This window comes from Thalia democratica, chromosome 1 (genome assembly GCF_965202585.1).
Source record: "Thalia democratica chromosome 1, ktThaDemo2.hap1.1, whole genome shotgun sequence".
Classification (NCBI taxonomy): Eukaryota; Metazoa; Chordata; class Thaliacea; order Salpida; family Salpidae; genus Thalia; species Thalia democratica.
The window spans coordinates 61,303,441-61,315,345 of record NC_139165.1 but is presented as its reverse complement, the minus strand read 5'-3'; the positions used below and the strand labels follow the sequence as shown (position 1 = coordinate 61,315,345).

The window sequence follows — 11,905 nt, the reverse complement described above, 5'->3', positions numbered from 1 at the left end:
AACTTATCAGAAGATCAATAGGTAAAATATATTCTGCTAAAAAAAGCTTGAAGAACGAATTTAAAGAAATAACTAACAATCATAAAAAACTAATATAATTTAAATTGTACTTAACATGATCGATTGATAGTTATTAGTTTTCATTCAGTTTTTATAATTTTGAGGTATTCTTGATAGATTAACATTAAAACTAAATCTAATTCTACTAAATAATGTTTTAGTAGAAGTATAAAAAGATTATAAATGTTGAACTATTAAACAACTTCTTTTTCGTTGCGCAAAGTATACTTTTGCTTAAGACGACAATTTTTATCTAAATTTATAAAATAACGTTATTTAATTGCAGGTTAAAGTATGCTACGAAATAAACTAGTACAATAATCACTGTAACATATAGGTAATTGTTTTATTACGGCTATTAAATAAAAATAAAATCGTTGCGCAAAAAGATCTTGTAGATATTTATTTAAAAAAACGATAAAAATTAGACTATTTGCTTGCTTGCTTGAAGAAGAAAACTAAAATGTTATTTAAAACTGCAGTTAAATCATAATAGTGAAGGCAAAAGTTCTTGAAAAAAGAGAAAAAGTATTATATTTTTAATATTTAGACTGAAAAGTATGTGAGTTATTAAGGAAAACAACGACGAAGTATTTTTCTATCATCAAAATAGATCAGAGCCAAAGCCTGAAAACTCATGTGCCTTGAGACTAGCTTAAAGTTTTGTTAATAATTTTTTTTAATTATGTCATTTCAATCATCAGACCATAATCTCTCAGTAGGGGTGTAAGTTAGTAAATTAGTAAGCTAGATCAGTGGTCTTCACAATGTGCACGAAATTTATTTTGAAAGCACGAAACTTTTTTTTGGGTGCAAAAGTTTTTTATGTTGCACACAAAAAAATTACTTGTTGTTGAAGTCTCTGTTGATTTTTTCTGGTTTATAATTGTAGTTATAATTCATATTAGTTTATTTAACAGAATTTCATTAAAAGTGTCCTAAAAAGAACAAAAACTTTAATAACATTTATTTATTGTAATCACTTGGACAGTCTGTTTTAAAGCTCTAGCTTAGGGTTGGTCAACGTTTATAGTTGGCGGGCTAGATGTGGAAAAATTTAGTCCTTGGCGGGTCAGAAAAATTCAGTTAGTTCACTAAAACTATTAAGTTATCAAATTAAGTTTGACAAAATAACAATCTATGTGGCCTATTTTTTACAATATTAAGTGTAAATTATGAAACTCCCGTAAATTTTTTCTAAGAGTTTTTTACTTTTTATTTAAATCCTAGAATATCTAGCATAAATTTCAAAATTCAATTTAGCGGGCCAGATTTAAATGCTCACGGGCCACAGTTTACGTTTCAATAGCCGGATTCCACTTAAGTTCTGTAAACATTGACCGGCCGGCTACAGCCCGGCGAACGTTCGTTGCCCACCCCTACTCTAGCTACAACATTGGGAAATATTTATCAGGTACAAACTGTCTGAAACATTAAATTTTTTTTTTTTGTTTCTTGAACCCGTATTTTACGGCTTTAATGATGTTAGTTTCTGTTTGTAAACGTTTCAATTAAGAATTTGATTAGTACACAAAAAATATTGAAAAAACTAGACTTAAATTATATTAATAAAGAGTTACCATACACTCAGAAAAACCCTTTTGGTTATCGAGTCGCACACCACGGATACCTTTTTACGTCTTGTCTAGCATAAAGATATTCAATTTTAATATAGAATATTAGCCTAAAAATATTGTTATAATTAAAAAACTCTTATTAACGTTTTTAATAAAAACTAATAAGATAACTTAGAATTAAAGTAAATTATAACAAACGAACTTCACTGCAATATCAACAACTACAGGATCCGAGACAATGTATGATGGGTTGCGTCCTAATTAGGACTCATCTGGCAGGCATAGTTGCGAGGAATCAGTGTTGTGACTATACCAAGCGAGATTAAGTCCAAAGTACTGAAACGACCGTTTGTGGGTAAAGTCCGAAAAACCATAGTCCAACGTCTACCATATAAAAAAAAAAGATTCTTAAAACAGCACCCGTTTTGCTTACTTTAGAAATACTCTAAATCTTTTTTTTTTATATTTTCTTAGACTCAAATAATAAACACTAAGTAAAAAGCATAAAATTAAGCTACCTACATAGATATTAATGAGACATATTAAGAATAGGAACGGGTCAAATATGCACGGATACGTTTGCACGAAGGGTCAAATACGCACGAAGGGACATTTTTGCACGAAGGGTCACTTTTGCACGAAGAAATTTTTGCACTGAGGGTTACTTTTGCTCGAAGGGTCAATTTGCATGAGAGTAAAAAAAAGAATAAAAAACAAGCTACCGACCGAGGGTAAGGGTTAAGAGTGACAGTGATAGTAAAAATAAAAAGTAAAATAAAGAAAATAACTTAAAAAAATATTAATAAAAATAAAAAATAATAAAACAACAATAATAATAAAAAAGTTACCGACCGAGGGTAAGGGTTAGGCTTAGGGGTAACAGTGATAGTAAATTAAAAAAATTAAACAAAAAAGTAACTTAAAAATATTTTATACAAAAAAATAAGAAAAATAAAAATACTAAAAAACTAAATTAATAAAAAAAAAAAATAAGAAAAATGTTACCAACCGAGGGTAAGGGTTATGGTTACAGTGATAGTAAAAACAAACTAAATTAAAACCAACATTAATAAAAAAAAATGAATAAATCAAAAAAGTTTTCAACCCATGCAAAAGTGTCTTCGTGCAAAAGTATCCCTTTGTGCAAAAGTCTCCCTTCGTGCAAATTTGACACCTACCCATTAATAATACTGAGTTTTAATAGGGATAGTAGAGATTTGTTGTATAAATAACATGTAAGACTTAAGCGGTATAAATTAAATACTATATTTCAATTAAATCGATAAAATACAAAATTTCAATGGAAAAAAGACTAACATATAAAAGCCATTGTAAACTCTAGCTTCAGTTAATAAAATTTTTGCATGTAAAAACAAACTAAGTTTTATAAAATTGCCGTAGTGTCCTAATAGAACAACTAAAAGTGCTTAAGTGTTTTTACCGATATCGGCTGACTAAATTAAAACTTGAAGTGTGCAAGAACTTTTTCGCAGTTAATTTAAATTTTGAATAGCTTGAAGATAATTGAGCAGAATATTAGAGTACATAAGGTATTTAGACTTAAATCATAAATTTAGAAACATTAAAAATAATGATCTTATAATAAAAAAACGTATGAAATCTGAACTAACGATGATTTAGCTATAGATAAAATGAAATAAACAAAACGCTTTTTTTAACGAATTTATATAACTACCTTTAGTAAAAAAAATATATAAATTTTATACTGTATTTCTATAAGACTATTTATTAAGGTTTTTAAGCCAGTAATAAAACGTTTAGGTCCTACATTTAAAAATACAACTAAAAGGTTGTACAAATGAAAAAAATAAAGCAAAGTTAATTAGACTATAAATAAGGCCGTTTCATGTGTGTTTTTAGAATATTTTATATATATAATATTACATAATGTTTTAGATGAGCAATAAAATGAATAAGACAAACTTAAAATTACTGTTTCATTTAATTTTTGTATGTAATTCCTTGCATGGAACTTTTTATGTAAAGCGACCATTTTAATTTAGTTTGTTTTTACACGCTTTACTGCGTTTGAACAGTTGAGAAAAAAGGTGCACAGAAAACAATGAATAAGTTTATGCTTCTTCTGTGTTTACTTTGTTTCTTAACATGAAGTTCTTTTATTCTTGCATTTTAATTTACGAATTTCTAAAAACTTCTTAAAAGTTTAGGTAAAAAACTTTCTGTTAAGCCTAATAACAATTGTTTATTTTATGCTTATAACTTTTATTAATTTTTTTCTTTTAGCTGTTTTAAGTAAATTCATTTCCAAAACTCAGTAGAAATGTTTATAAATACCGCTTTATATAAAAACTTGGTTATAATTATCTTTTTTTGTTTGTTAAAGTTTAAAATTAAACACTAATAACTTTTTTTTCTACCTACACTTCTATAAATTCAGTATTAAGAATTTTTTTACTTCAGAAATATTCAGAATACATAGTATATATGATAACTGTTATGGAGAATGAAAGAATAGACCAAATGTCAGAGTATTCCCATGTTACTAGCGCGTAAGTATTGTGAATTTTATAAAAAATAACTTTGTTTAATTTTAATGATTTTTAAATCGATTTTCAAGTATTTAGTATTTTTGTAACAAACTTCTGTTAAAGCCGTCTAATGTTTTATTAAGCTCATTATAAATGGTCGTTTCATTCAAATTTATTATTATGCATACATATTAGTTTTTTAGTACTTTAAGTTTTTCTTAACAATTGGAAATGACTTCTAAAATTTTTAAGCTATTGTTTTTAAGTTTAAAATGTGCTAATTAAAACTGTATGATTTTACATAAATAACAATAAGTTACAAATATAATTTTCGAACTACTGTATAAAGAAAAATTATATAAAACTCTACACTCAGAATTTTAAGAAACAGTTAAGTGTAAACTGAAAAGATTTTAATACAGTTTGTTTAGGTACTGAAAATAAGTGTTAAGTAGTATATTTCTTGAGCTTTATAGAATAATTTAATACTAATTATCACTACACACACAAAATTATGATAAATAATAAACTTTGAATTGCGTCTGGATTCAGAAAATAATTGGAAAAAGTAATAAAAGTATATTTTTGACACATAGCTTCTAGTAAATAGAAAATATGCTAACGCTAATACGAACCTTTTTTTACTTAAAGCTGTTTTTAAAATGGTTTAATTTATTTTTAGTATGGTGTATTCATATTATGAACTTTTAGATCATGTTATAAACTTTGTATTACATTTTAAACTAAGCAAATGTTTGATTATTTATTTACTGAACTATAAAAGCTACAACTGCAAACTAAATTGTTATTGATAAAATTTTAAATACTTCGAAGAAAAATGCTACATTTTAATGATAAGTTTTTTAGTTAATATATTTATAAGATTAAAAGTAACTAGTACATACGTTTTCTTTTATTTAACTTAAGAATCAGTAAGGAATGATTTAATTTGTTGAATGGAAGGACAACTATTTTTTTTATTTAAAATAAGTCAATTAAAAATTATATAAAAAAAAAAGGTTTAAAGTGCTCAAATAAAAATATGTTGAAGTATACACTTTTATTCTAGTATAGACAAAAGACTGCTTAAATAATTGTATAAAACAATATGGAGTTTTTTTAAAAGTCAACTAGGAAAAAATTTAATAAAATCAGTTAGTGAGATTAAAAATTAGATTTATAAGAGTTTCATATTAATTAAAAAAATGAAAGTAATAGATTAAAAATTTATTAAATCTATATTTTTTAAAGTTAATTTAGTTAGGCATTATGAAATAATTTTGAATACTAATTAGTGTTTTAACAAATAAATGTATTTTATAAATGTTTTCTTACATAAAAATAGACTAATGCTATGATCTTTGCAGTTCTCATAGGTCACATAGGAGAAGGTCAAGAGAAAAAAGAGAAGGGAAGCATCGTAGGAGAGGTGAAGACCGTTACAGCGAAAAGTCAGGTTTGTCCCTAAGTGGTGGCAATAATTATTTTTTCTTCAAAATAAGGTGTAACATTAATTGTTTTAACCATATGAAATAGATACACACTATTACGACCGAAATATAGTTTAAAGAAAAAGGAACTTTAAAGAAACAAAATTAAAAAACAAGTTCATTAACGTTGTTTGTTATTTAGCGTTCTTAAGTTAAATTGTTGCACAGACAAAAAATTTAAAAGTATTTAATTTTTAATGACAGTTCTGAAAGAAGGCAAATTGTAATTGAAATACAACGAATCAAATATTTGATTTATAAAAATCTTAATTTATTGTACTTAAACACTTGATAGCTTTATATTCTTTTTGATATTTAAAAGCTTATGAATAATAAAAATAACATTATTTTTTGTTTTGTTGATAATATTTTTTAGAGAACCTTATAAAAAACATAATAAGCTTTTTTAGGCAGTGCTTGATGTTTTTGTCATTGTCCTGGAAAATGACATTAAACTGTATCCAAATGGTATATGACTCGATAACCGGAAGATTCCTTCGTACACCAGGTCCTAGAACCAAATGTTTTAGCGCATTTTAGTCGTTCGATAAACAATATATTTTTAGTACAAATAAAATTTGCTAAGAATTTATTAAATAGTAAAATATCCTTAAGGGACATATTGTATTAAATTGACTTAGTAATATATACATAGCAAAATAAATACACTTAAAATTCGGTAGAAAATAGTTATTTTAAATTGAGTATAACGTTATAGGCCAATTTTCATGATTAGCAGCTAATAAGCTTAGAAACTGTCCAATCAACTTGACTGGTAGGTCTCTGTACTTATTCAGTTATCTGTGCTAAGTTTGAATAACTAAGTTTTTAAAACAAAGTTAACTACTTTGTTTTAAATAGTTTTAGTTTTACCTATAACTTTTTTGTTAAAATATAAAAACTAATTTCTAGATTTGTTTCGAGAAAGTGTTTAAACTATTTTATAAGTATTTTAGAAGTTTGACTCTTTTGAAACTTAATAAAACAAATAAGTTTTCTGTATAGCATGACGAAAACAATTTACCAACAGTATCTGATTTTGATAAACCTCTTTTTTTTTTAATAAGGCTTTTCAAAAAGTATTTATTAAAGATAATGAATACAAAAAGTTTGAACTTATTGATAAAGACTGTCTAAAAATGCAAAAATTTTTTAAAAGCAATCATGAAATAATTAAATCTGTCAATCATTTAAAAGATAAAATAAAATTAACACTAGATAATATTCCTTCGTATTTTATAAGACGTACTACTTATTATATAACTTTTCCAATATCACTAATCTTTAATTGTTCCCTAGCTATATCTTTTGTGTCAAAACAATAGAAAATTTAATAGGTAATACCAATAAACAAAAAAGGTAGCAAATAAAACCCTTCAAATTACAGACCAAAATCTTCGACAAGTAGCTTTTGAAGAATCATTGAACATATAACTTTTATAAAAATACTTGGTCATCTTATTTTACCTAAACAATTTGGTTTTCTTCTTAACCGAACATCCTGTTTTCATTTATTAGATTTCTTAAACTCTATTTCAAGCATAAAGTCTACTAAAGTAATCTATACAGATATCAAAAAAGCTTTTGACTCTGTCTCTCATTATTTAATTAGTTTAAACATTATCGCAATACGAAATTCATAGCAGTCTAGTTAGTTGGTTTAAAGAGTTTCTAAACAATAAAACTCAAAGAGTAGTAATTAATAACACATTTTCAGAATATTCACCTATTTTAGTGGAGTCCCTCAAGGAGGGGTTATTGGCCCACTATTATTTATTATTTACATAAATAATATAGATTCGGAGATTGATGTTAGCAGCAACATTAACCTCTTCGCAGATGACACAAAAATTTTGCCAATCAAACACAACTTTACAGAATTCCTTCCATAAAATTTACGATTGGTTAAAGGAAAGAAAATTAAACTCAAACCCTAGTAAATGTCACGTTCTAAATATTAAAAAAAAACATTACTATCTCTACTTTTAACTTTAAAATAGACAATACAAACTTATCTGAAACTAAAGTCTTTAAAGATTTTAGAAATTTTTGTCGCTGAAAATTTAAAATGGAACCACCATATTAATTACCTTTACCGAATAGCATCAACTACATCTTTTCAAGTTTTAAACAGCTTTAAGTCTACGGATATAAACATCCTTAAAAAGTGTTTCTCATTAAAACTCGTCTTAAGTTGGAATATAACACAACAATCTGGTCTCCATACTAAAAAAATGTATTTACCATATATAATCTGTTTAAAGAAAATATACCAGATTAATCTTCAATCTCTGCAATATTTCTTATACGTCCTATGTTGATAAACTTTCAAAACTTAATAATAAATCTTTAGAATACAGTAGGCTTAAATTTGACCTCATTACTTTTTTAAACTAGTTAACGGTGAAACTACAATTTATAAATAATCAATTTGTGAATTTTATATAACTAATTACTTACTGAGAGGAAACAGCAAAAAAATACATACAAATATTATTTCTATAATAAGGCTTGGTATAAGTTCTTTTTTTTATCGGTCAGTTGAAATATGGAACAAACTTCTAAACGAAAGTTTCTTGCAAAAAAGTTTAAGAATTTCGATTTAAATAAAATGTTTGTTAAGAAAATTAATAAGTTACATTTATCAACCGTTGATTTAGTTTGAAAATTTAGCTTAGTCCATAGTTTAATTTTATTAGCAGCGCCTTTCCTCTATTAATGATGAGCCCGTTTTCAATGTGTTCAATGGTTATTTATCTGGCCAGTCTATTGTTAATGTGCTTAGGGCTTTAGGTTTTTATTTTGTTGTTAGTCAATGCATTTAAATATTTCATGTCGATCGTTCTAAATCAAAGGGTAAATAAGTATAGTTTGTGGTTAAAATTTTTGCTCTTTGTGTTAATCTACAAATTTTATATCAAAATATGTTTTTATCTTTGTATTAAACAAAATGAACTATTTGTTTGCTTTTTATTTTTGATATTTTTGTTATGCGTCTTTCTGTTTAAGTGGCCTAGGTTTTGATGCCTAGATCCATCATAAAGGCAATAAACTTGCAATAATAATAATGATAATAATAATAAAAATAATAACAATAATATAAATAATAATAATGATATTAAAAAAAAAAAATAATAGTAATAATAATAATAATAATATCATTAAACAAAGCTAAAAGGTACATTTCGAAAACTTAGCACTATATGAATGTTATAAAACTGATATAAAGTTATAGAAACATAACACTCAAAGTAAGGTATTAAAAAAGGAACGTTTTGTCTACAAGTTTAATTAAATATATAACTTATAATTTTGTTGTAGTTCTAAATTCAACTAGTATAGTATAGTCTATTGAACGACAAAAAAACGCTCAAAACATTTGATGTTAGGACCTGGTGCACGAAAAACCTATTGTTATTTGAGTCTCACACCACTTGGATAACTATTAATGTCTTGTCCTACCTAGATTAGTGTATCAATTTTTACTTGTAAAACTATAAATCATACTTTGTTATATTTTTTGACTTTATATTGTTCTTTTTAAGTAAAAAGTTTTGGTGTGAAACGAGTCTAAAGTTTTACAAACATTTAAAAAACAGAGGTGTTACAGAGTAAAATAAACATTTATGCGAAACACAAATGTTTAGCTAGTTCGACAGAAAAATAATAGAAGAAAAAAACAAAGCAAAAGCTTTATTTTTTCTAATTACTACATAGTTTTAGAATTTATACGGATTTCTCAACAAAATTAAAAACTGCTAAGTAAAATATTATTAGTCTAAATTATGTTGACACTACTTGGGGACAAACTTGATTGCAAATTATGTTATAATTTTAAATTTTATTGTAAAATTGTATTAAAACTAGTTAAATTTATTTTAAAGGTAATTATATAATTAAAACTTACAAATTTTTGATTAATTATATCATCTAAAAGTTTAAATCTATAAAATAACGATACTTATAAGAAAATAAGTTAAATTTAGGTCACAAACAAGTGACAATATCGACACCTATCGACCATAAACACGAAAATGGCAGAGAATCATCATACACAATTAACATGGAGGTTTTTTTTCTTTACTATCATAATATGTGTTTTTACTCAATATTGATGTTTAAAACTGTATTTTTAACATGCTCAGTTTTAAAATTTATACCAGTGATTAGAGATAACTTTAGATACCAAAGTAGTAATTTATGAGGTTTTATTTTATTTTAAAATATCTACACTTTTACTGAAAAGACTTATCAATAAAAATTTAAACTAAAAGAAGTATTGATCAATGATAAACTTTTTACTTTCTAAATAAGGTCTATAAAATTGAAAACTAAAAATACAACTTATAAACAAAAGTTATTATCTTACTTTTTTAAATATTAGCTTTAAATGGTTTATGTAGGATGAAACTCAAACATTTATATCCTCTGCGGATACAGATATGACGAGACTTAGTAATGAAACTCTGGCTAAACTAGCAAAGGTTTGTTTTGTTTGTAAATATTACGTTTAGACCATTTCGAAAACTAAAACAAATAGGTAAAATGAAATTTTGATAAAAAACTGTTTTTAATTTTATGTTTTGTTTATCAACTGTTAGTTTAAAGTTTAAGTAGTGTGCTAGATATATATTTATTCTAAACATGTACAGACTATATTGTTAATTGACAAAAATGCGTTTTAAAAATTTAGTCTAGAGACGTAGTGTACGAAAAAATCTTTCGGTTATTGATTCATACACCACGGATACAGTTTAATGTCTTGTCCAGGACAGTAACATAACAAAATAAATTAATTTATACACCGTTTGAAAAAATCGTTAATGTTTAGTTTATTTATTTTAAAAAGTAAGTTTTAAAAATATTCTGAATCGGCTAAACTTTGCACTAAAAATACTTTTATACAGATAAAAATATAAACAGATACATAGATAGTATGCATCGTAACGATAGTATTACTTTTAAAACTTATACAAAATAAATGCGAGAAAAGCTCTAATGTGGTTATAACTTCATGCACTTGTTTTTTTCTTCAAACTAAACAAAATAAAATTTTACAAAAAAGACTCATGGAGTAATTAGTAATTACTGTAAGAAACTTTTGTATGTGTACTTGTTTTTTGCTTTATATATGTTTTTATACGTATATGTATGTAACTAATCAATAAAAAAGTAGCAACAAAATAAAGCTAAAAATAAGAACAAACAAAGCAAAACAAAACATAAGTTTACTTGTACATAAGTTGTTTTTAAGATTAGCTAACTAAAAATATTCAATTTCATTAGAATCGTCATAATGCTTTTTTTTATACATTGTTCTGATAAAACGTGTAATACGTTGAAACTTTAGTAAACAGTACGAACATTAGTTGATTTTTTGTATTATAAGTATATATAATGTGTATTTGCTATTATTGTGCTCAATTATTTTTAAACAGGATTCATACGCGTCTGGCTAAATAACTTTATAGACAACATTAAGAAAATATCAGTTTTTATCAGTTCAGATGCTAAACAAATTGTTAACTTTGAAACGAAACTTACATAATTGTTACTAGATGAGATAATTAAAAATTAAATATCTTTAAATTAAAGGTTTTGTATTCTTATATTTACTGAAATTGAAGCAATATCATCAAATTGTCATTTTCTTTAGTACAAACGCTTGAAAATTTCTGAGAGTATAAATAGATTTTAAGAGTTAGTTGTTATTTTTAAACATAATTAAGTTTGGAATCATTTCTATATAACTATTTCGTCTTTGTAACCTTAGTTTTATTAAAAACTAAGTATTGTTGGAAAAATGTCAGGATTTATAAGTACAAATGATAGAAAATTTCTTAGTTTTTAAATTTAGCAATATATTAAACCGCACGAACATTAAATACGATCCATATGGCATTCTGCAACTCAAAGTCGCAGAATCTCACATTGTTTTTTGTTGTGATAATAGTCGAGTTCAGTTTAATGATAAATTTGACGGCGGAAAAGCATCTCGATTTTTCCGACGATTGTGAAAAATATTACTACTAATTTAATGAACTTATAAATAAAACTTTATAATTAATTTTGTGAATTTTACAAAAATAAAAATAGCAACAAAACAAAACTAAAATATACTTGTTAAGTTGTTGTTAAGATTGGCTACCTAAAATTATTGAAATTTATTTAACACATCATAATGCGTATTTTTGTGATTATTTAAACAAAAAACTGCTGTTAACTTTATTATTCTTCCGATGACACGCTTAAAGCTAACTAGAAACTA

The 11,905-nt window shown here is 25.2% G+C and overlaps 1 protein-coding gene across 2 annotated transcripts in view; it reads left to right on the top strand.

Moving 5' to 3' along the window:
* The first annotated feature begins 4,083 nt into the window (after window positions 1-4,083).
* The window catches only part of LOC145836500 (vang-like protein 1), a 30,892-nt gene continuing 23,070 nt past the window's right edge, over window positions 4,084-11,905 (top strand). The window contains exons 1-4 of one of the 2 annotated variants that reach the window (XM_082945129.1): window positions 4,084-4,168; window positions 5,515-5,576; window positions 9,624-9,706; window positions 10,041-10,121. In XM_082945129.1, coding sequence (XP_082801255.1) covers window positions 4,104-4,168; window positions 5,515-5,576; window positions 9,624-9,706; window positions 10,041-10,121 — 291 coding nt within the window. In that variant the 5' untranslated portion in view covers window positions 4,084-4,103. Of the gene's footprint in view, window positions 4,169-5,514; window positions 5,604-9,623; window positions 9,707-10,040; window positions 10,122-11,905 lie in introns of both variants that reach the window. The other variant, XM_082944629.1, reaches the window with a different exon arrangement.